At 39.4% G+C, this 26,669-nt stretch overlaps 1 protein-coding gene across 9 annotated transcripts in view; it reads right to left on the minus strand.

Moving 5' to 3' along the window:
- The window catches only part of col18a1a (collagen type XVIII alpha 1 chain a), an 87,740-nt gene that overhangs the window by 32,370 nt on the left and 28,701 nt on the right, over positions 1–26,669 (minus strand). For 2 of the 9 annotated variants that reach the window (XM_017470241.3, XM_017470238.3), the window contains exons 1-2: positions 11,249–11,962; positions 301–830 (exon numbers count right to left, since the gene is read on the minus strand). In XM_017470241.3, coding sequence (XP_017325730.1) covers positions 301–830; positions 11,249–11,837 — 1,119 coding nt within the window. In that variant the 5' untranslated portion in view covers positions 11,838–11,962. Of the gene's footprint in view, positions 1–300; positions 831–10,684; positions 11,028–11,248; positions 11,963–26,669 lie in introns of those variants that run through there. The other 7 variants (XM_017470239.3, XM_017470243.3, XM_017470242.3 and 4 more) reach the window with 7 other exon arrangements.

The following is a 26,669-nucleotide window of genomic DNA, read 5'->3' on the forward strand; positions in this document are numbered from 1 at the left end:
ATGACTTTGGTATTATTATGATTTTAACTTGTAATCTTCCAATTTCGACCAAATACTTTTCTGTTACACCACTTGGGATCCCCTGGATCCCCTTTCAATAGACCACAGGTTTTAGGGGTAAATTCAGGATTTGAAAAATTACATTAACTACTCAATCAAATCAAACTAGTGTAGGCATAATGGCTTCTGCTAATTTTGGATGCCTCCTGCTTGAGCAAGTGATCTGATTTTGTAAAACCCAATACTGTTTAATAGGCTATTCCCAGACTCATGCTTAAATTGGCAGAGTGGCAAACATACCACAAACTTATCATCATCAGCTCCTCCAGCTTGACCCACAAAGATCCCGGCTCCTGATTCCAACTCCATTTCATCTGGAGAACGCTCAAAGGGGAGCACCTTGGGCTCGGAGTCACAACTGGGGTACAGGGTGACTTTATCATCCATCACACTGATAGAGAAACGAGCCCAGTAGTTGACAAGGGAGGGAACAGTGAAGCTTGCAGCCTCATAGGATGCCTGGGAGTCTGGCTCAGTGTAGAACAGGACAATTTTTTGCTTTCCGTTCTCCACGGCTGAAAGCTTCACCCCCACATACATGATTTTCTGGTTGGTGTCAGTGATTGAGAAGATGACTCCAGCTTTGGTGGAAGTGGGCTTCACGTTGAACAGGAGGGAGAAGTCACGGAAAAAAGATGTGGGCAGGTGCGCACGGGCCAGCTGACCGGTCTTGGAGTTCTGATCGAACACAAAGCCTGAAGAGTCTGGGTCATAACTTTTGGTGACGCCTTCAGGAAGAGGGTAACCAATCAGCTGTGAGAGCGAAACTGCTGTAAAAAGAAAGGATAGGGATTGAGATTAATTAAACATGATAGACAATTGGGAAATAAGTGAGGTTTACCTTTGGGTTTCAAGGAATGACCTGGTTAGAAAAGTATGTTAGACTGTTGGATCACACCTTAAAGGAACGCACTCAAACGTGTTAACATGGCTAATGGCTAACAGTGAATGAAAGTATGTAAGAACCAATTAGCATGGTTACATATAGCATAATCCAAACACAGCTCTCATTCAACATTAGCAATTAGCACTTTTGTTCCTTTAAGAGGGAGTTTGAGATTTGGGATTAAGCAGACTCCACATGGAACAGTACTCAGAACGACCCCCAACCCCACCCCTTCCCCTCCCCCAGCCAAACACTGCCTATATAGTGATATATTGCTTTATTTATTTATTTATTTTATTACAATGCAATTACATATGCACAATAACACTTGCATTCGTTCTATAAATTATTCTAAAAATCATATACCATATGTATATAATTCCTGTAAGTATATATAAGAGAAATGCGTTGGAACCTTTAGGTGGGGGAATGCTATGCTTTAATAAGAAATAATATTTATCCCAGATGTCAGAAAATTCTTGTGTTTCATTGGGGCAATGACATTCTACATTTATTTCTCCATAGAGGATCAGTGGGTCACATCAAGGGCGATTAAAAAAAAAATAATCTTCTCTAAAATACCAAAACCAACCCTATGGGGGGAAAAAAAGCTAAGCATAAGTACCATATGTGATTGGAAATGCTCTACAAATTCAAAGTTTGTGCAAAAAAGAAAAGGAGTAGGAAGGATTATGTTACAAAGCTGTTGTTTGTTATTTTATCACAAATTTTCAGACATCAGTGCCATAGCTAATTAGGTTTTATTCATATTATCAGAATAATTATCCTTAATTAGTTTATTTTACCAACAATTTCAACAGTCAAAGGACTGTTTGTAGGCTTAGCTCAAACCAAATTGCAAAACAACACATACACTACATTTTAGCTTAATTAATTTAGATCAGCAGAGTGCCTATTGTGTGTTATATTCCATAGTGTTGTGTTATTTACAAGCAATTTATTGAAAATGCCCTATTCATCTGGAACTCAGTGTGGAGAGAGAGTTTGTAGGAAAGACAGTTCTGTAATGATCCAACTTTATTAGTTTAGCTGGCTTCTAAGAAAATAAGAGCATATGAGGTACATAGACACTTGACAGCATGCAGCATGAGATGCTAAAATGTATTGATAAAGTGCTACAAAGTCTGCACAGATGAAACCATTCACATTCTCTTCCACACTCACCAGCCTTGTCACAATTCAAAATGAGAGGTTTTTAGCTACCATCTGGAAATAAGAAGCCAGTTAGCTCAGTATCTGTAACACATTACGTGCATACAGTATGTGGACCTGGAAGCCGCATGTTCACTGATAATGTACAGTATATCTTTATTTCAGAACACAGAGCTATGTTGTTCCGTTGTTTTCTATGGAACTTAGGAGCCAGATTAACAAATGAGGTAGTAAAAACAGTCAGTCTGCCGAAAGATATCTAAAACCTACCTAGGTGAGCATGATTTTCTTGCAGAATAAATATCACGCTTTGATCAAGCTGTTGGATAGCTGAGTGCCATAGCAAAATGGACATGGACAAGCCTAATAGATTCAGTTTGAGCACTTACACAATCTGCACAGAAGACAACATTTTAAAATGCTTACATGACCTGATCAAATATATTAATAATAAGAATTATAGTCAAGAGAAAAGAACTGATTGAATGAATCAGTAATTATTTCCATACCAATATTATCATACGAGTCAAGAGACATTAATGAGGCTCATGTTTAAATGCTTCAAGTGACATTACCTCAGGTGATGAGACAGAGACTGATATGGATGATGTTGATAAAGTAAGAACCTCTTACTTTGAATGATAATTCCTTCAGATTTGTTAATGTAATTTTTCCACAGGTAGATGTACAAATGCAGAGGTAGGTGGTGTGTCTTTCAGTGGAATTGGAATGAAATCTTTAAATGCAGTTTTCTGAACATTTTTTTGTTCACTTTTTGGGGTAACCAGATTTTAAAATGCTAGAACTTTACTTATTTATAAAAAATATATATGTACTGCTTATATACTGTACGTATACTGTATGCAATGGAACATTCCACTGGTTTTTAAGCACTTAGGCTTGGTGGTTAGCACATTTGCCTCGCACCTCAGCGGTTGGGGGTTCGATTCCCGCCTCTGCCTGCATGTGCTCCCCGTGCTTCGGGGGTTTCCGGATACTCCAGTTTCCTCCCCAGTCATGCGTTGTAGGCTGATTGGCATTTCCAAATTGTCCGTAGTGTGTGAATGGGTGTGTGAGCGTGTGTGTGATTATGCCCTGTGATGGGTTGGCACCCCATCCAGGCTGTCCTCTGCCATATGCCTCAAGTCCCCTGGGATAGGTTCCAGGCACCAGGCTCCCCCACGACCCTGTGTAGGATAATTGGTAGAGAAAAGGGATGGATGGATGGTTTGATATGACCAACATCCTGAGACGATGCAACAATAACAAAAAAAAAAGACCTGCCAAAAGACTACTGTCACATCAACACAAGGGTCATAGCCTACAAGAAGTGCAAAACATACATCATTCACAGCAGATGTGCAGGATTTGAACCTCAGCTGAAGATTTTGTTGTAAACTATGCAAGGAGGAAAGGACTAAAATAACCAAACCATAAAAGAAAGGCCTTGACAGGATAATGCTAAAGTCAGAATAGGGCGAACATCCTGCACACATCCAGGTGCTACTGTGTGAAGAGCCAAACTAGAAACTGAGCACTCTGAGGATTGATCCATATATAGAGTCTGCACGAGTCTGTAAGCACTGTCAGTGACTGGCTAAGATTCCCTAGCACCTCAGGGATACAAGAGTCCTTGACTGTTACCTTTCTGTCAGCAGGCGATAAATTGTAACAGGAGAATCCAGATGGCTGCAGGAATTAAATCACACTCAGAGACGCCTTCAGGGTGGGAACAGGTCTGTTCTCTGAGATGAGCAAAAAGCCAGACAATTCACTACTCACTTCTCTTTAAGATTTGACAATCTTAACTATCTAACTTCAGTTATGTAATGGCCCCAGGGACACCAGGCAATGTGACCATGAACAGTAATGTGGTGCTAATTTTAAAAACATGCTTTTTTGCTAATATCATGATTTTTATAAGAGCTATGTGGTTTCATTTCTTTAAAGCCATTTCCCTGTGACATGGTTATCTAATGCAGTGCTTCTCAAAATGCGTCCTGGGGATGCCTATGGGTCTGTAAAGCAAGGTCACGGGATCTGTGATTTTTATTTATTTTTTTAAATTGACTTACAGTAGTGGAACTCCCATCCCACATTTATCCAAGTTATTATATTTATTACTGAGTTCTTCTAGTTAATAGCCGATCTGACTTGTCAAATGAATTGAATAGGTTTAATCCAAACATCAAAAATGCAACACCTTGCACTCCTAACATAATAAGTTAAACTTCTTTGTCTTATACTGTCTGCAAACTCAAAGCTGTGTAAGAGATATATTAGGAAAGGAATGAAGCAGTAAGGTAATGACCTTAACCCAACTGAGCTGTTCTGGTATATGAAGGATGAAAAGATTCGAAAGAGGTGTCCAGCCAACTTCAGAAACCTCTTTGGATGTTTCATTGCTAGCAAAATACCACAAAAAGCCTAGCATATGTCGACGGACAAGATAGCTCTCTTTGTTCCAGGTGTGCACCAAACAACAGTAAGAAAATTGCTTGGAAAATCCTACTTAATGTTTATCAGCTAATCCATTTTCAATTCTCTTCATCAACTGAACAGACCACAGACACGCCTGCTTATTTTCTATTGGTTCACGAGAATGAGGCTTATGTTGGCACAAAAACAAAGTAATCAGAGTAACTAGTATCAGAAGCAAATGCAAAAGCAAATCTTCCATATGCCACGTCCTTTAATGTTTTGGCTTTTAGGCAGGGCAAATTGTAATCGATTTGGGCTTGACCGCTATTTTAGCTGAAAAAAAACAACAACAAAAACAAACAGAAATGAATAGCTTTTAAATAGCATTCTGCTAAACAGTAAATGTTGGCACCTCTGGGAGCATCTGGAAAAGAATGACTACATGAAAAGTGTGTGTGTAGCAGGAACAGCTGCTAAATAAGGTTTTTAAAGAAAAAGTAGTAGTTTTATGTGTTCTTTTTTTTTTTTTGGGTAAAACAAATGCTAGGTCTCCCTAAACATTTGACATAAAACATGGCAGTTATTTTAGCTAAAAATAAAAGCTGGGAGCTCAGGAAAGCAAGTCACATGAGCAACTTGATGTGGAAGTTTCTGACAGTGGAGACACACTCCAGGCAATTAGCAACCTTTCAGGTAATTATTCCCATTAACTGAAATGAAATCTTCTTTGCTTAGTATGCTGAACTGACTCGTTGTCAGAGTTCAAGTGGATGAGTTTTGCATGTGTGCTGAGCTTTCAGAGGGTGTACCACTCTTTCTGCTCCTCAGCTGCGTATCAGTGTCACTTACTCAGAAAAAAAAAAAAAAAAAATGCAAAATGCACTGTAATTTAAGCTCGTTTGACTAATCCCAGCAGCCGAACCAGCACTCTCTCACTTGGGAGAAACTCAAAGCGGTGATCCGTTAACCCTAAAGGTGCAACAGCAATCAAGAGTTAAAAATTAGCAATTTAATTAGAATGTCATCATGCACAGGGCTTTTTCTCTTCTCACAAATTTCTGACAGTTAAATTAGTTACTGAAGGCAGTGAGGCAGAGAAATGGCAGACTTCTAAATGAATGCGCTTGCAGTCTTTACACTTCTCAGCTTACACTCAATCTTACTCTGTTTGCACTGATGAAACAAAAAGGCATGTCTTTTGGATTACTCTGTTGATGGGGGGAAAAAGACAGAATGAATATTCTCATTCAAATTAAGGTTGTGGAGCTGTAGCTGACAGAACATGAATATAGGCTACATTATATAGGCTAAGTGCATTCTAAGCTCCGGACTTCTTTAGTAGCGATCGCCAAGAGTATAGAGTTTGATGGTTTTAGAATTTTTATTTTTTTTTTCCCCCATGGATAGGAGTCATTGATCCATTGATAGGAGGCAGTGAGTCATGCAGTCACCTATTCACATGGTGCCAAAATCTGTGCATGGTTTGGGTTAGTTTTCTGAACCAAACGTCATGTGTAGGCACAATAAACACCCAGATCACTACATCCTTATAAACCATTTAGTCAATTTAAAAACACTAAATATCAGCCTGACAAAGAAGAGATCTTGAACAGAAGACGACCACACAGTTTTCTAACAAACAAAGTTGATTTTCAGGGAAAATTGAATGTCAGAGAAAACAAAGGCGACTCACTGGGTTCGAGCCATGCTAAAATGTTGCCATTTGAATCTGATCAGTCTTTCACTATGTATAAAGTTATATTTCATTTACTTTTATAACGCTGGTTGTAAGGAAACAATGAAAAGATCTGATGTATGACTGACGGTCTTATTGTTTGACACTTAGGAAAAGAATTCTCCATCAACCAACTGCAAAGTCTCAGAAGAAGGCCACATAAGAACATAATTTCCTAAAATGCGTCTTTGAATATATAAATATCTTGGCGTTCAAACATGTTCTTGCTTTGAGTTTGCGGTAAATCTGCATGCCTCTGGCACCCATGAACTGGAGAAAGTAGCTGGTACTGCTTTCGGAATTTACCCATAGCTTAAGGCCAAGATCAGAGACATGCTGTGTTTGATCGCACGCATGTTCCTAAACAAGACCTCAGCAATGCTTCAAAACATCAGGCTTGAGATCTAGATTTATTGACTTCATGGGGTGCATATGCTTGTTTGCCACTGATGAGACTCTAAATCTCTAACGTTAATTCCCACTGATGTCATAAGATCTTAAATAATTTATTAGAATATATTAAGTGTTACAGTCTGGCTCTGGTCAATTTTGAAAGAAACTACACTCAATTACAGGTCCATTTGCTCTGGCAGAACATCTGGATAGTGAGTCAGCAATGCAACCTGTGGTCACCAAACACTGTCATGTATCAGCAAACACATTCTGCCCACCAAGGAAGAGTACAGAAAAACACCAACAAAATACAAAAGGAGAAAATGTTCCCAGAGTTCGGCCATGAAAATATAAACCTCATCCTCCTCGAGTCCCTGAACTGATTTACAATAAAGAGAAATACAATCCAAGTACTGTATGAGATAAGCAGCTGAACATTCTTGACCAACAGCTGCTGGCAGCTCTGGCAGCATTTTTCCAATTACCAGCTCAGAACTATAGAAGCCACCACTTCCCAAACATCAGCTGTGCTATACAATCGATTATGTACACATCATCTCGGTTGTCACAGTCGAAAATTTTCCCCTTTTCCCGTGACTCATTGCACCTAATCTGGACCGTTCAGCATTCCTCCATCTCATAAGCAGTAGTTCTCAGCCAGCAAATTAGGTTCGGTTTTGGTGCCAAAAAGATGCTGGTCTGAAAATGAGGAATCATTGACGTTAGAAGAAAAGGGAATTAACTATTAACACGAATGAAACGTCACTTAAGAAGCTACACATTGTATAATAAATAGCTAAAAACAATTAAACCATGCTTCTTGCACCTAATCACTACGTATAGTAATATCTTTAAGATGTGAATAGATGATGAATGGTAAAGTATGTTCTCGAAACCAGAAGCAAATCTTAAGGTCCCTCATAGTTGGTAGTAATGGTGTAATTCAATTACACTATCTGTATCTGTTTAATGCTCCAAAATATCTATATCTATATCTGTATTCCAATTTAAACCAGAAGTGGGCATGGGCTAAAGCAGTATTTTCTTTTTCTTAGTTTTGTTTACATAAAAAAGTACCATACCACTCTGCCCCCTGAAACACTGGAAATCTTGCTCACATGGCTATTATACATGCTCATGACATTTTCTACCACATTTAATTGGTTCTATTTCCCAAAATATAAACAAACTAGAAGCCTAATTTAAAACAACTCTGACCATGCAGTTACTATTTAAATGCATTGAGGTTAATGTAACATGGTTTACTCTGTCCCACATGGTTCCTATATGACTGCTCACACACATGATAGTACAAACGCCCCACTCATGTGACTTCACACGACCAGGCACACAGCTTTAGTCTCAACCAGGTTCCCTGTGAACCTTTGAACATCTGCTCAGTCTGAATAATCTATTCATATATGATTACATCTTTCGGTGGACGTGTTTTTATGCCATGTATTCCTACATCTGATGGCATGATGGTTAAGCTCACAAATTGAATAAAGTGTGAACCTGTTCTTATAAAGGTTCAATAGACCAGCACCAGCACTGATGCTGGATCCTTGTGAGTGGAAAAAGGGGTATGAGTGAAATAGGGGCACAGTATATTCCAGTCAGACACCCTACTGTAATAAAGAGGTCAAAAGTGGGGCCTGGTCCAATTGGATAAATTCAATCAGCAATATTGCCACTGTTATTCATTCATCGATGTTCCCAACACAAGATCACCTCAGTGAGGCAGAACTCCACAATGTATGCATTGTAATTTGTTCCTGCAGCACCAAAAAAGGCCTGTGTAAAACCTCCACCTCCTCTGAATTCCTACTCCTTAAAAAGGAAACAGTGAGATACATCACCTACAAAGCCACCTCTAGTGGCTGACAGGGTGAAGCCTTAAACTGGTGATAAACTGGCATAAAGTAACACTTCCCACACACCATGACACAGTCAGTACAGATAGCGGGATGTGTCTGATATATTGACCATTGCGGGCCATAAAGTGTGAACAAGTAGTCTCTTTATTGGGATTGTGTGAGCGTGGGACAGAGTGTGAGAGACGAGAAAGACTGAAATAGTCGAGAATGCTGGGAAAAATGGGGCAAAAGGTGAAGGTTGGACATGGGTGTGGATGTGAGAGGGATGTGGCTGAGTAAAAAAATAACAAGTTAATGGATAGGAACAGTAATAAATCTTGACTCATAGCAGGCCAGGCAGGTTCGACCATATTAGCATATTAGTCCCATTTAAACTCCAAGAAAGTTCTCCTTAGGAGAATAAAAACTGCAAAAATGAAATGAATTTTTTTTTTTTTTTTTACCATTGTTAACACAGTTCAAACTTTTATTTTTCCTAATAAATAATGTACAAAATTTACTTAATTCCATACTAGAACAATCTTGAAAATAAATAAATGAACAGAATTTATTTCCAGGTGCCTTGCCATCTAAATCCCAACCACACTTTTCTGCAGACCACCAAGAACTTTTCCAGAACCTTAACAAGTGTTCAACATGCTGTCTGCATTAAAAACCTCCCTTATACTGCTGTCTGAATCTTGCCATTGTCCCCTCAGCACTGGGACTGTTGCTGCTTTCACTTCTCCTGATTCTGAAAGAGTGATACTAGATGCTCAATCTCTGTAGGAACACTTCAGTTAGTGTTTTTCACATCACTCTGTGGAACATCCACATGTGATGCATTGTTCAAGAAACACAGATTTACAGCAACAGTGCTGTGAAATTTGCATTCCTTGAATGCATTTCCTCCACCTCTGCTATGAATTACTTGGCCCAAGACATCCATTATAGGATATTATTGGTGCATGCACTCTTCAGGTCAACTGCATTCTTTAAAAATAAGGACTTGATGCAAAGAATGCATTTGCACACATAATTGAAAGAATATGAACAATGAATACTGTTCCATGAAATACATTTAGACATTTAATGTCACCAGAAGCCAGCATCAGAAAAATCACCCAACAGAAAACTCTACAGTCTTACTAAACCATAAACCCTAAATCAACATGCTTCCTGCACCTCTGGCAAAAGACAGGCAGATCATAATCACAAGACCCATGACTACAGGAGAAATTGAAAAACATTTTGGCTGTGAAAAATTCAGCATGACCGTAATAATTGCAGACCAGTTACATCTAGCTCCTAAGAGCTTTAGAGAATAAGCTAGAGATACTAAGGGAGGATTATGTGAACATTTATGGAAATTTGTCAATATTTATTATACATTAAGGTCTTGAACTAAATTGCATTCGCTTTAAAAACTTACACTAGATTAACTCTTGTCTGGAAAGTACATAATCTCCATGCATAATGCTATGGAAAACAATGTTCCGGTACAATGACTGACGATACTGTTTCACATGCCCTTTAGTCACAATCTTTTTTTCAGGAATGCATTCGTACATGTATCCCATGCCCCTGCTGGGCTATTTAAATACCCAATTACCACAAGAGACACATTTTACAAGGCATAAAATTTCCCACCCCTTGACTGTAAACCTGTAAACTGTCAAATTTGCACATGCATGTTTTTTCTTTTATTAAAGTTAATTAAAGATTATCCAATTAAATGTAACGACCCTGGAAGTATCCACAATTATATTAAAGGAACATTAACCTAGTTTTGATGACACATTATGAAAGAAATTGCCCTACAGAGATGGTCACATGTAAAGACGAAGATGTTAACAAGGACATGCAAAGGTTTAGTAGGGCTGTGCCATGCATAATGGAACACCAGGAAGTGAATGTGCAAAATTAAATAAAACACAGAGGACCCTGTTGCCTTTCCTCTCCCCATCCACACCCACACCACCATGCATGAATATCTGTCTCAAGACCACACAGCAGTCAAGCATGCAAACCAACTCAGGCAAATAAACAAAAACGCCTTGAAACAGGTGAATGACACAACCCACAAACAGGTGGCCGCTGGTTCAGAATGCATCTCTTCGATGGGCTGAAAAGCGAGATGGCATTCTAACCCGCCTTTACCTTTCTGGGTACTAACGAACAAGCACTGATTGCCATCATCACTCCCCTCAGGGAGTGAGCTGCATTCCACTGGGAGGCGTCTGTCCTGCAGGAGTGTCCAGCAGCTGTCGATCAGGAGCTCGCAGAAGCTGCGGCATGGCATCTTTGGGGACAGGCCTGGCACCCCACAGCGTGGCATTGCCAGCAAACAGAAAAACCACTCCACTGCATGGTGGCAGCCTGACTGCATGAGAAAAGCCCACTCACCCAGAAGTGCCTGCACATCCTCCACACTGCTCTGGTTAAAAAAGTTGGGTACTGTGAAACTACTGGTTTCCAGACCATGGCAAAATGGCAAATCAGAATCAACCAACAGACAGCGTGGGGATTCAGTGGCAGGTGTCTCCCTAGCAAAGTAAGAACGATCGCTTCCTACAGTTAGTAAATCATTTGAGACAGAGTATTCATGAGAATACTGTGTCGTGTTATTAAGATCAGCATGCCAATTAGAGCTATTGCTAGCTGATGTGTTTCTATAACTGCTGACACTTTCAGAAGAAATGTTTATGCTTATGTTTAACTGACTCGTAATGAGGTCATCTGGTGAAGCAGAAACATTTCCACGGTCTTCATCCATTTGAGAGAGATCCACTTTGGTCAGATTCTTCTCCAGCTCAGTATCCGCCGCAAGAACACGGTTATTATCCATACCAATAGATAAATTGGCTTGAACATTGTTGACTTCCTGATTTTCCCACAGAGGGGACCCATTGGCAGGTTTAAGTGTAGGCCCAGATTCAGGGTCAACGCCAGACACAGAAACAGACAATGATCCAGATCCAGAGTCAGCATTTAACACAGAACCATGTTCTACCTCAGGCTTTGACTGCTCATTCAAGGCTGAACCAACTCTAGATCCCCCTCCACTCCCCATCTCCTCACCCTTTGCAAGGACATCCACACCGGAAGCATCTGTGCCTTCTGTCCTCAAGGGTTTACTTGTAGGTACTGTTGTTGGAAGAGTTGTGCCTAAAGTAGTCACATAGGCTGGTGTTGGAGTGCTCTCGCTGTTGTCCTTTGAGTCATCATACCAAAACCATCCATGTGAGTGCCCGATGCACAGGCCCACCAGCACACCAAGCCACAGTCCAAGCGAAGACATCTTGTTCAACATCTGATCTTCAGCAGCTCACACAGGGTCTTGCAGCAGGCATGCCCACGGTCAGTAATCCACACTTACTCACCCTGGAGTCACTACCCTCAGCCCCTCAAAGCAGGCAGAAAAAGTACAGAGGAGGAGTAAACTATTCAGTGTGCGGGGAGGTTGGTTCCTTATTAGGCTGAGCTTGGGACTTTTCCTCCCAGAGCTCCTCCTCCTCCTTTTGTCTCTATAGTGATACAGTGTCTTCTGATAGATAATTTTGCCGAAAAATGCCTGTGAGGCGTCCTTTTGTGAGTGCTGGTGATTAGAGTGACTGGGACAAATGCCTCCTTGATGGATTTTTTTTCCTTTTCACTTTTACAGTCTTTACAGAGGCACAGACATTCCACAATCGACCCCCCTGCAGTTTAAACGGACTGTGAAAAATGAGTCTTAAAACATTTCTGACTCTTAAGACTAAGGATAAATTATTGTAGAAGACCGTATTTGTGGTTTATAAAACAGGTTGGCACTACCTGTTTTAATCTGAGAGCGCTGAATATCCATCAGCTGCCCCTTTATCGTACCCCTTGAAATAGGTTAACCCTATAGTGGAAATTCTACTAATAAGACAGATCCTTTTGGATAGCCAAGAAATTTTTTTTATAAATCAAAGTACTAACTAGGCATGTTAATCACATTTATCAGAGTACAGATGAGAATCCCTGTCTTATTTTCTTACCTCTAACAGTACAGGATACAGTTTCATCTATATCTCTTTCTCTCGCTCTCTGGTCAATGTAAATTGTGCTCTTTGGCTCTACCTTGCAATTACTTTTCCACCCCCAACTCTCCATTCCATGCAAGTAGTAGTTAAACAGTGATCCAGGACTCACTCTCCTGTTCAGACTGGTACAGACAAGTCCATAAGATCTGGTGACAGGACACATATTAATGGGAGTTGTGAGCTACAGAATTATTACAAGACAAACAACTAGTTGTTCCATACGCCTGTAGAGGAAAGCTTAGCACAGAATGACAGTGAGCGGGGAAGAGAAATTCTTCCAAAAGCAAGCACTTCCAGCATGCAATAGAGTTTAATTCAGTATAATAAGATCTTAAAAGTGTTGTTAAAACAATGTTTACATTTTTTGCTTGCCTCTAAGACTATAAAAGTTAACCACTACAGACATCTAAATGAAATAAATGAGAGCTCTTGCCCCTCAATTAAACGTTACCTGATAAAGTAAGGCATTTAACGTGCCTACTAAATGTGGGAGTGCAAGTCATTTTGGCAAATATGTAATCCTTCATAAGCATACAAGTACACAAGGTGGCCAAGTGCATTTAGCTAATCTAAGTAGGTCATAATCTGGTTTAGAAGCAGTCATACTGAGCATAACTGGACTCCTAGCATATTTGACATACACTGCCTGAGTAAAACAATGGAAAAGGCTGGAATTCTGTAGTTGCACTGTTTAAAAACTAAGCTAGAAAGAAGAAACAATGAGCAATATGACTGTGTAGGAAAACCTTGGCACAAGATACTTGACCAGCTTTGGCTCACAAGGAGCAACTGCAATTCGTTACCCCTCCTCTTCACAAGCATTTAGCCAGGAAACATGGTCAAAATGAGTGGGGTGCCCATGGGGAATAATGTAGGAATGGCATGAACAAATGCTAAACAGCACTTCACCCTCATGCCAGAACCAGTGAAAAACACTAGCAGGCCTCAAGCAAGATGACAAATGGCTATTGAGGAAAGTGTCAATGGTTACAGTTGCAGAAAATTGTCAATTACACCATGTACTAATATAGAGATGTACCAGTGTGGAAAATCAATAGTTCTGTGCTTATATCAGCCAATCAAAAACATGAAATGAGTTCAGTTAAGTAAAGTTGAATTAATCTTAAAAATACATCTAATTCTTAAGACTAATGAAAAAAAAATCATCTTAGGAGACCATATTTATGGTTTCTAAAACATGTTATTCGTGACATTATTAGATCAACATGAATGGGATTTGGATACATTTTTAATGGAGTCCGTCCTACAAAAATGTTTTGAAAGTTATTTATCAAATAAAATTATTTGATAATAAAAGTCTTAGAAAAGTATTACTTGCACATTTTCCCTTCCTCTCCAAGAAGAAGAATTTATGAACTAGAACAGTCAGCACCATTCATAAGCTCAACTCACAATGGGCTTGTTCTTTGAGTGAAGATGCAACAAATCACTTCATGGCTCGGGTATGTCCATGGAGGGGAATCCCCATGCTCTATATGTTGACTCCCTCACAGGACCTGTTCTCAGTGACCTTTCCCAGCATGCATTCCACCTCTTTCCCACAGCTTACTCATGCTGGAGTCCCATCACTGGGACACGCCATTCTCTGGTGTGTTTACTGGTCAAGCTGAACCATGGCAGGGGCTAAGTACTCCTGCAGCTTCCTGTGCGCCAGACTAGTTCCTGTGCATGTGCGTATTCTGCAGTGAACCCCCCAACCTCTTTTCCTTCCTTTCTTTCGGCATGTCTTTGTTTTCAGAACTTTAAGTGCCAAAAAGGTTGAGCCAGAAAGCCCGCTGGCAGACTTTCATGCAACAAAAGACTCTGGCATGACTGTGGGTCTGGAAATCTTTTGGTGTTAGAGCTGGTGAAGATGAATAAATAAATAATAAAATAAAAATAAAAGAATAGTTCAAAAGATGTTAAGTCGTAAGTCTGTATTACAGAGTCTGTATTAAGAGTCTGTATTGTCTGTATTTTTGAAAGATGGACTGTCTGAAGGATGGGTGGGCAAGACCTTCATCAGGGGTCGATATGTTATTCCCTCATGCTCCTCTTCTGTACAGGAAATTTCCATCATGTCCTTCTATGATAAGAGACAACAATGCTTGTATTTGCTTTTAGTGTTTGAATTAAGTTATCAATCAAGCTCCTGTCTCCTGTTATAAGTCAATTCTAGTCAAAACTGTAGATATTTCTGGAAATTAACCATCAACTGAGCCCCTGTGTAAGTCTTTGCAATGTTGTAGCACATTTTACTGAACATACTGTTCTTAGGCATTATTTGTGTAACCGACTGGGTACAATGGATACAAAGCTGGATGCAATGTGCAAAAAAAATGTGTTTTGAAATGTGTAAAGACCAAACATAAACTGAAATGTGAACGTCTGATGTACCACTTAAAGCTTTTTTACTCTTGTTTGCCTCATCCTCATTTTACATTCTTACTCTTACATGCCACTGAGTTTGAACATTTGCAACTGCATAACGATTTTTTTTTAGCGAATGCAAACAGGGGGCAGCACGGCGGTGCAACCGATATAGTCGCTGCCTCACAGCTTCAAGATCCTGAGCTCCGGTTATTGCCTGTGTGGAGTCTGACATGTTCTTACTGTGTTTGAATTAGCTTCCACCCACTGTCCAAAAAACATGCCAGTAGGTGGATTGACTATTCTAAATTGCCTCTAGGTGTGAAGGATTGTGTGTGCTGGGATTTGAACAGTAGACCAAAGCCTTAACCATGGACGGGCTTGGCTACTTTGAAGAAAACCACTAATATACATCCAACAGTAGAGGCATGAAAATCATGTGACATAAGTTTGGATTAAGTCCCAATATATCCCTCGGCAAACTAAAGATCTGCAGCAATTATACTAAGACGCAGTGTACTCTTTAATTTCTATAATGATGCTGTGCTTTTGCATACACCAACGTCCTGTAAGGGGGCTCCAACTCAGGTTATAACTGATAATTACATGAGCGGTATGAAGGATAGCTCAGACAAATGCAGACAAAGCAACAAACATCCTAAGAAAATTAGAGAGCTATTATTTTTTTTTTACAGAGCAAGAACAGCGTTTGAAACTGTTCGTGCTGGAAGGTTAGAATAAAGAAGTCTCTGATTTGCTCTAGGACGCTTATGTGTTTACAATCCATCCAAGTAATTATCAATTTAAGAAAATAAATAATGGAGCCCATGTCCTTATTCAACCTCATGTCACCTCAAGTGAATAAAAACACTTTATCTTGCTTTTCATGAAGCTAAACTGACTCCACATATCTTGTGCTATAGTCAGGAAACAATAGTAAGATGACACTACCACTAAGAGTGCAACATGAGTACAAGTGATTGAATCACTAAAATAAATTAAAGGAGATGCACATTTTTTTTTTTCACTGCAGACCATTTTGTATTCACTCATCAGATGGATTTGCAGCATGCTTGTAATAAACTTGTCCATACATAGATAATAACATCTGTGAATTTCTGAAGCTTTGTAGAAGGGGGAGTGTCCATGTCAAATGTAGGCAAGCACACAGCGTCTATTATCCATTAAACAAAACCAGATGGGACAGTATAATTGCTTATATTTAATGCCTTGTCTGACAGAATCAGACAGGACAAACATGCACATTTCACATTGGTCTGCACCATGTTATCACTGTAAAAGAAATTTAGAATTTGTCACTGAACTACAGTATATACCATAAAATGATAGACATTTTGTATAAAGTGCAGTGTGCTGCTTTTTTCAGCTCTCATCGCAAATCATTTTCTTAACCGAGATGCATTCATTTGACGCGTACGCATTCATTTGAATATACAGAAATTTCTACGTAAATTGATGTTTTTGAATTTAATACCAGCTCACAAGTCCACACTACATATCTCTTGTTTAAATAAAAACACTGTTTCAAAAATTTTACTGCTTAATAAGTCACAGAATTCCCGTCACAGATCATGATTCCATATGTTATAGCAAAGGAACCTGTCAGCTGAAGGTCTTTATGTTATTCCTCCAGTGTGCCTGACCCAGCCTGTCTGAGCTTGTGAAAGCACTCAACAAAAACAACATCCCTAGGCCTGGTAATTAGCTGCAATCAGAGAAATGTCTGTGCATAGAGTGAAACTCCACGGACGATAGTCATCGCTCATTCGTCACTTTGCTTCGCTAAACAATGAGGGATACTGCAGTCCTGGTGAACTGGAAGTGACTGGGTAGTTGTTCATGTGTGTAATTCATTATTTCTAGCACTAAGGCTATCAGCCATAAGAAATAAAGAGTTTCCCGAGGAATCCAACCGAGGAAATATACCATCACGACTTCCTAAACTCTATACATGTGACCAGGTTAAGAAAAAATAAGTTATTGTTCTGAGGAAAGTTTTCTTATAATAGTGATGAGATGGACTATTTAAAAAAAAAAAAAAAAAAAAACAACCAAAAAAAGGTTAGGCTAGTTCTGAACTGTTGATGTACCAAACAGTGTTTCCCACCTTTCCTCTTATTTTAGTCACAGACACCTAAAGACCACCACAACTTTAGTGTTTAACCAAAAGGCCATATTTCATCCAACTGCACCAGTAACTCCAGCACTAAAGTGGAGATTATGCTTCACCAGAACTACCTAAGAGAAACACCCAAAACAAACTTCTGAAAGCCTGGAACTTTCCTGGTTCAGTAAGTTCTTAACAACTTTACAGCCTGTCCATAGACAAGCAGGTTGGGATAGTAATAGGTGAAAGAACTGTCAGCAAATGTTAACCAAGACAAGATATATATATATATATATAGTGTCCCCTCATTTAAAGAACAATCACATCTCAGCAATGTTGGGAAAAATTAAGATAGCTTAGCTTGGTTAGTAATGTAGTTTCTCCAGTGAAATGCAGCTATCATGAATGCAAGTGTTAGTAAGTAACACAGGCAAATACTGTTATATGAACGGCTGAATCAATGCAAGATAATTTAATGCAATACTATTTATAGAGTAATAGATATTGTCACAAAGCAGCATCACAGAAATCAAAATTAACAATCCAGAGGTGACAGTGGCAAGAAAAGAAAAAAAAACCTCAGAGATTTCAGGCGGAAGAAACCAGTTGGTTCGAATGAGACTTGACAACGTTGTCGTCTGTAAGTGAAATTAATTGGGAACTGGGATAAGCACAGTTTCAAAATGTTTTTGAAACAATGTAAACCTTTGGTGTTCTCATGTGTGGCCATCAACAGCGGCAGGAGATGAGTCATGAGTCTTCAGTGAGTATAAATGATACGTTACAGCTATTTATTTAGCACATGCTAAGTTGAGAGGTTAAGCTAAAAGGAGCTTTTAATGTTCTTTTGGCACTATCACCTCACATTTAAACAAGTCAAGGGGAAGACGTGAGAGAGACAGCACAGGCTGCTTTATAAAGATAGCTGTTAGGTTTTGTTAAGGTTGCAAACACAGAGGTTCCCATGGAATTAAAATAGCTGCCAAGTTGTGTAGCTGAGTATTCAAGCTGACCAAAATACACATCTCTATCAGTCATACTATATCTACCAATGATTATGTCAAGTTGTTAATTGGTGAGTAACGGCAATGTTGTTCTCCATGGGAAATGACAAGGAAAGAAAAATGTTGCACTTTCCTGTCCTAAAAATAAACAAATAATCCTCTGATAATTAGCTTAAATCTCTAACCACTGATCCACCACTGGCTCAAATGTCCCAACACTGTGAAAATAAAAAAAATGAGTAGAGAGAGCGTTTCCTTAAGTAACTATACGCACATGATGGAAAGGGATGGTTGAATTGCCGAGCTATTAACATTCAAGGGTAGTTCCCAGGGTCTTCTTACAGACTCTGGATATTATTACATACAGAAAGGCTCTCAGGCTGCTCCATAAACCACTGGTCAAAACAAATAAGGTTTAAGCAACTCACACATGTTTATGTGAGTGATCCTTTTTCTGAAAATTTCCTCCACTCTTTTAGTTCAAACGTCTCGATGTGCGTACAGTAACAGTACAGCAGGAGCTGTAAGAAGATGGAGTCATGTCTTGGTGGGAGACACAAAGACTCCCCACTTAAACATTCAATAGAAATGCTGACAATAGTATGGCATGCAGGGCATGTCTCCCTGAGGACAGCTGCCTTTTGTTCGGGGATTTTGTAGGGCCCCCTGCAGGGACGAGCAGCTAGATGGGGACATTGAGATGCTAAGCACTACTAGCAGGGACAGCCTGGTCCAAGAGTTGCATTGGGATGACGCTAATGTGTTAATTTTTTTCTGAGAATCTCCCCAGGGGGTTGTAAACTATATCTGAAACACCTGTGAATGTTTTCTGTTAAACTTTTGTTTTCTGATTATGTACTGATAACTGATGGTGATCTACCTTCACTGGAGATCACTGGAGTCTGGGCCACAGTGCTTTCACTGAAATCTAAAGTGTAAGCAAATGCAAATCTGTATTTGTTCGAGGAAATGTGACTCCGGGAAGTGACAGAAAGGAGGATACATGATAAGCAGAAGTCTTTTTTTTTTTTTATCCTGCATATCATTAAGTAGAAGTAGCACCCTATGCCATGAACCATAATTACTGCCAATCCGTAAAACCAGAAAATCCTAAATGATATTTATAATTATACAATAGTTAGCTGCAGTTCACTAATCTGATTGGACGAGCGACATTCCATGAGTGCTTTTACTTAATATAACCGCACTGGGATGTTTCACTGTGTGTATCACTACGCTCGTCCACGTTCGCCACATAAAATTCTAGTTCTTGCAAAAATGATCTGAAACTATTACTATAGCAAAGTTAGTGACATCATCAGTGTATATATTTTTGGAAAGACAAATTTTTCATGAATATAGCGTTTGATTTAAAATATGAAATCTTGTCAGATGACGATGAAAAGGAAGAAGTGAAGCCAATTTCATGGGATGCACCGTTAATGGGAATGTACAACTCTATGCAGGCCAAACAACAGCAAGTTGGCCAGCTAGCTAGCTGATGGGCCATCAGTAAGCGTGGCCTTCTTCGAGATCTATTTCCGTTAACAGAGCAAAAATAAACAAAACATTTGGCCATCTTGTGTCTGACATGTCAGTTACTCAGTATTAATTTGAACTTGTTTATGGAATTGTTTATAACTCACAATTATGCAGTTATACTCAATATCAGCGTGGCTGTGATTAGCTAGAGGATTCCGAATCTGTGCCTGTATTCAGTATAGAACCACGCTCTTGGTCTTGTGATATTGTTTAATTATAACACTCATATATACATTCTGATAGTCTCTGAAAATGTCCACCTTCCCCTATCTATTCAGTGAGGCAAGTTGCAGGTGTTGAGGAAAGAGAAGCAGGAGTGCAGGATGATCTCTTGTCTAGCTGAATTGCATGCTGTACATCTTTTCCAGTAAATACACCCAGTGTAAATAAATTGAGGTTCTCTGTCCTTTATACAGCAAGCTCCTATATCCAGACATGTTTAGCTCCTATATACAAGCATGCAAAATCCTACAGTTAGTTACACAACAGTGCTGCGGTTTGAAAATCTGTCATTTTGTAACTGTCCAGCCCGTGCTGGAGTTAAGCTGTTTTGTTTTGGATTTCTTTTCATAGTAGGTGAGGTGACTGCTTCCCTTACAATGTTCAATGTAATGCAGTAACACAAACAAAAAAGTATAAATCAACCCTTCATTGTCATAGGTGTATGAGCTGAAATGACTGGTGAATGTCTAAAAGAAACTGAATCCTAAATTAGGTAAGCACACTCATCCTTTAGAGCTTTCTCTGCAACCAGCAAGGAATTACTTTTAGTGTTAAGAGTTTTTTTCAAACAGTCTTGCATCCCTAAATGAGACCTAGTGAGGGATTCAGTAAGGCATGCCTGAACCGCAGAGGAGCCCCTCACGGAGACACTGGGCTATATGTGTGTGTGTGTGTGTGTGTGTGTGTGTGTGTGTGTGTGAGCATGACAGAATGCTAAGTGTATGCTGTGGCCTGATAAACACGTCCTGTGGTGATGGCCCCAGCTCTAGTGAGTGAAGAGCCCAGAGGGTCTGCATTCCTGCTTAGACATGCATAACAACACAATATCCAAAACGTGTTAAATAACACACAGTACCCTCTGAAAGTATTGGAACAGTATTGGACACTTCTTTTATTTTTGTTTACACCAAAAACATCTGGGATTCAGATCAAAAGATGAAAATGTGACGATATATCAGAATTTCAGTTTTCATTTCCTCATATTTACATCGAGATGTGTTAAATAACTTAGAACATGGCACTTTTTGTTTGAACCCACCCGTTTTTTTCAACTGATCAGAAAATATCTTGCGCATGCATTTCACCTCCTGAAGAGGAGACTGAAGTGAGAACCCACCCCCGAAACAGGCGACAACTGGAAGAAGCTGTTGTACAAGCCTGGAAAAGCATCACAGAAGAAGAACACAACAGTTTGGTGATACCAGTGGGTCACTGACCTGATGCAGTTATTCCAAGAAATAGACATGTAACCAAATATTAAGTGTTATTTATATAGATTTATGCTGTTTATCCGTTCCAATACTTTTGCACACCTAAAATTCAGTGGTCTGCCACAAAGGTTCTCAGTTGTCTGCCATGTTACAAGTTGTTTAACACATCTAGATGTAAATATCAGGAAATAAAAGCTGAAATTCTGGTCTATCGTCTCATTCATCTTTTGATCTCAAATCCAAATGTCTTCAATGTTTAGCAAAAACAATAGAATTGGACTTGCTGTACCATTACTTTCGGAGGGGACTGTATGATGCTCCTAGCACACTCCTAAATTATTACCTCATATTCAGGATCAGATTTAAAGCAAATCCCCACTGATTCTCACCTTATAAATGTTACCCTTACAATTATGTATTCAGCAGATGTTTTTATTCGAAATGACTTACCAGTCAGGAAGAATCCAATCTAAGCACATAGCACGTTAAGAGACTTGCTCAAATAACCAATAGTGACTCTTGCGCAATCCTGGGATTTGAATCCCTAACCTTACAGTCCCTGAACGAGAACCATAAATGCTGAGCTGCCGAGGACCCCTTTACCTGTAAACTAAATTTCATGTAATTCAACTGTTTAAATATTAGGCTCATTATTTAAATGTGTGTGATAATGTTTTAGCTTTTTATCTCAGCCATAGAGCTTTTTTATTCCTGAAATATCCACCAACAAAACTACCTGAAAAGATTCCTTACTCTGCTCCCTTTCCAATTAGAACCCTAGGACACAGGCTTTCGCTTTCAGAAAAGGTACAATGCAGGACACCTTTCTGAAACTTTTTTTGTTCTAAGAGTACAAAGTGCTTTTCCATTACTAATGCACATGGACTTAGAGCAAACCCGATTACGATTATGACATGCCGGTAATAGATATACTGTATAATATTGTTTTGAGTCCTTTATTTATGGTTTACATTTATTTAGACATAACAAAACAGATACAGAAAGTACACAAAGCTTCACTGTAAATGCCAGTACAAACAACTGCCAGATGCTAGAAAAAAAAAAAAAGTCGTGTTCTGCCTTTTGAAAACTGAATAATGCCTGTTCTGAATTATTGTGCAATACAATACACGGCTAAACACAGATCATTGTCTCTTTCAACATGCCCCAAGCATTGGAAATACACCCATGAGTATACAACACAACTGCAATCCTGACACACAGCATTGAGCAGCACTGTGAGTGAATGTCTCCCCCTGGTGTCAGTGGCAACCTGTTTTTATCCAGTTCATTGCTGAAGCCAACTACAATACAGTTTCGGTCAGTTATTCCTATTTAAAATGACTTTTTATTATCGTCTGTTACTTGGAGAACCATAATAGGTAGGAAATACACACTCAATTTAAACAGTTGCACTTAACATGTCTAGTTCTTAACATTTACAGACATAGAGAAGGATTGCGCAGGATTTGCCGATCCCAATTACTGGACTACAGAAGACAGTGAATTTACGTTTATTCAGTTATTCATCTTATTCATAGTATTATTCAGTAATATTATTCAGCATAGTATTCAATAACTGCCATGCATGGTTCAGTAGCTACAGTATAACCTACAGAAAAGGGTTTGTTGTGACCTCCCTAAAACACTTGACCACTATATTGCCTACTTGTCTATACTATTACTCCCTAGTTGTGGATGTGCATGTGCAATGCATCTCATCCAGGGTGTATTCCCACCTCATGGCCAGCTCCTGGGGATAGACTCCAGACCCACCTCCATACTGATCAGGATAAAGCAGTTATAAATTAGATACTTTAATTAGGAAATGCCTCAAATGTGTTCTATAAAAGCTAATTCGGAAATGTTTGTTCAATAGAGATGTTGCTGCTCTACATATCTTAATTTTCCAAATCCTTCAGTATGATTATGATTAGTATACTAATCAGTATATAACAGATTAATTACCTGGACGCAACTGAAAAATTATACCATCATTACTGCCGTTATTACAGCACATCATGAGTACACTGGCAAGTGATTACTTTTTAATACCAGGGCAGATAAAACCCAAAGCCACACACCACAAAATGGGAGAGCAAACACAGATATGAAGATTATGAGTGTCCCTCATGGGCAAAAACACACCTGTCTAAACATGTGCACACAGAGACACATGCATACACACAAGCCGTGTTAATAGGACTTGTCAGCATACAGCATGAGTTGTGTTTTCAGGCTGCTCTGGTGCACAATGCCTGCGATTAGATAGTAGAGAGACAGATGTGAGAGGCAGCGGAAAACAGATGACCACTCTGTGAGACAATGGTTCACTTCTGCTCACATTTATCACTGAAACATGTATCACATGTAAACTTACATCATAACATGACTATGTGGCTAAAGAGCACACAGTGGTAAAGGGCTGTATGATATTAGGACCTATACTGTACCATTACTGTACTTTTTCATTTTATTATTTTGAATAACCAGTGAACACGCTTTTCTTTTTATATACTGTAGTATGTTATTACACTATACATCTATACTGTGTTCCTTAATATGTATAAAAATTTGTGCCCCTGGAGCATTTAAATGCAAAAATCACAAATAAGTGTGCCCTAACAATATGCAACTGAACAGGAAATTAAATCATTTAAAAGAAGACCGTGTGGTTTAATTTAATGCCAGTAAAGTAAATCAGTTAGCCAATTAAACACCAATACTGCAGTCAACTATGTAAGGAATAAAACACAATGAGTCATGTTGTTATCAGAATGGCGTGATATCATTACAACCACGAATATGATTATTTTTCAATAACGCCAAATGTTTTATTCTTCTTATACCACAGCAATTTGCCAATACAAGCAATTTTCATCAGGCCTCCCTCTTCTTGAAATTAAGACAACACAATGTTAAAGAGAAACCATAATGTCTTAAAGGAACGGCCTGACCTCTGACTGGCACCGACACTTCCACGAATCCTAAATATACATCTCCTCACAGAAAACGTCACCACATAAACAATTACACACAATATTTAATCCGTTATGTAGAGTAATCGCTTTTTAAGTTGTTACTGTAGAAGTGATAACGTAATATAATGAGCACATTAATTAAACTTGCATTCGGCACTTACTGTCAGAGCTGCTGTTCTAGAACATTTATCATCACCTTCCGACCAATCGGATTTGAGAATTAAACAGCCCTGTGGTATGAGTTTAATTAATCGAGGCTATAAATGTAATTGTGGTTTATATATGGTTAATTGTCTTGCCCTACAGCTATAGTAAAGTGTTAGCGGTGTATGTCTAGCATTACTGCTTTTAATCAGGCAAAAGTTAAGCAGCACGTCCCCCTGAACAAACAGGTAAAGCAAACAAACCAAAGCCACTCAATCTCCGTATTTCCATTGGTGATCCATAGACACTGCCGTTCAAGCCACAAGCATGTGCTTTCTTTTATTCCAGCATCTACTAACTGGCACAAGTCAACCACATACAACACAGAACTCCTTTATTATTGTTACCAAGGCAATGAGAAACCAGATCTCTCAGACTTCAACAAAAGCTGATGCATACTTGACTGAAAGGCGTGAAAAGGATCCACCCGTGTGCTCCTGCTTTCATGAGGAGTTAGCCTGTACTGTGTAGACGTTGATTTTGTATTTATACTACACATTTATTGTTCTATGCATGTGGCTTATTGTTAAAAAAAAAAAAAAAAAAAAAAAAGTCGAGATCTGTAGTATAATCCTGTCTTGTCCTGGGATACTATACGTGTGTGGAACACCTGTATTGTCTTCTAGGTTGCACCTTTGTCCTGGAGGCATGACATTTCCTCCTACTGTAAATGTGTATATGCTTAGTATAAGAAACAGCTGATTAAATGCCTCCCTATGCGACAATCGCCACCGAATTGTTTCCTGTGCATCACCGGCAGGGAGAGTCGATGAGAACAGGCTGAGGGGGGCACCGAGTTCAGCCACTCCAACACTGACCTCATTACAGAGGGCAGTTGTATCGGGACACAGTCATTAGCACAGCTTAAGCAGTCCGCTATGCGGTGTCTGATCTCTCATGGGGCGCAGGCAGGCTGAGCTGGAAGGTGAGACCCTGTCATGTCATGAGTCTCATCTGTGCCATTGGACACTTCTAATGATTTACCTGAGCAAACAGCTTAGACTTACTCCACCTGCTGGTTCATAATTAACACGTGGCATTTCTCAAGAGAACCCCAAAAGATGAGGTGTGGTTAAGTCAAATAGAGAGTAGAACATTTCATTGTGCATACTTGAACTGGCAATGAAGAGCCAACAAACTGAAGAAGTAGAAAAAAAAATAAGCGCATGCACACACATTTTTCCTTCGACAAAAGAAAGAGTTCATTGAGAAAAAGAGTATCAAATGAGTAGGTGAAAGTCGGTCATTCCTCCATGGCCCGGCGTTGCCCTCTGCTGTGTGAACAATAGCCATGTTGACCTCAGTGTTGCAATCCACCACATTTCAGCACACAAAGTCCTGTCTTTAAAGCAGAGCTATGAAAGAGGGATAGGCTCTAAATCTCCATTCAACAGGAGCAGGGGGAAGGGGCTCATTGATCACAGCAGCTGTATGTTTGTTGGGTGAGGCAGCTTTGAACAGCCTTGAGCTTTTTTTTTTTTTTTTTTAAAGAGTGTAACATATTAAGGCATGCACTCATCATTTCCAAAAATATACAAGTGGATGCAGCTTCACTTGGATTACACTTCACATAAACCTCCCCATCTGCACACAAGCCTCTGAGTCATGACCAGCACCAAGTGCAACATCAACAACACACTTAGCACTTACAGGGCTTGAAGTTTTGTTTTATTATCATGAAAATGGAAGATTGAGTGGAAAATGGCCAGAAGTATGGAAAAACAGCTTATGTAATTATAGCTTGCATGGTGGGAATTTATAAGTGATGGGTCGAGAGTGTTCAGTCAGGTCTGAGCGAGTGTGTGACTCTCAAAGATTATGAAGGGGCAGATGCAATAACGGATAACCTGAACAGTGTGAATGAAAAGGCTTCACTCACACACTCACACACACACACACACATATATCCACAGTGTATGCACTGTCATCCCTCTATCACTCTCACCTCTTTGTGAGGTTGTGCATTGTATGCGGAAGCATGGAAGAGGAGGCGATGAACTGAGGGATCAACATCTGGGCCGGATGACCCAAATATCAATGAGTGTCTCAGTGACATCTGCAGCGGGGCTCTAATTCTACCTCTGACAACAGTGTTTTCTTTAACAGAAAACAAGAAGTCAAGGGTGTTTACTGCTTCCAGTGTGTTTGTTCCCTCTGGAATTGCAATGCATTTACCCTCAAATTCTCTGTTCGACTCCATTTCCAGATGGCTGCCTAAAGGATGATTTTAAAGCAAAGCTTCAGGCAAGGGTTGAATGTTCAAGGTAACTGTGCATTTTTGAGGGACAGAGGAAAAATAAGCTGTCTAAAGAGGAGCCAGCAGCATGATGGAAAGGTAGAAAATGGTGTTGGTCGTGGCTGAATGGATGTCCCCTACATGCGCTTTCTACTAAAACCCACTCTAGTTCTTCTCTCT

This window comes from Ictalurus punctatus, chromosome 6, assembly GCF_001660625.3.
Source record: "Ictalurus punctatus breed USDA103 chromosome 6, Coco_2.0, whole genome shotgun sequence".
NCBI classification, from domain to species: Eukaryota; Metazoa; Chordata; class Actinopteri; order Siluriformes; family Ictaluridae; genus Ictalurus; species Ictalurus punctatus.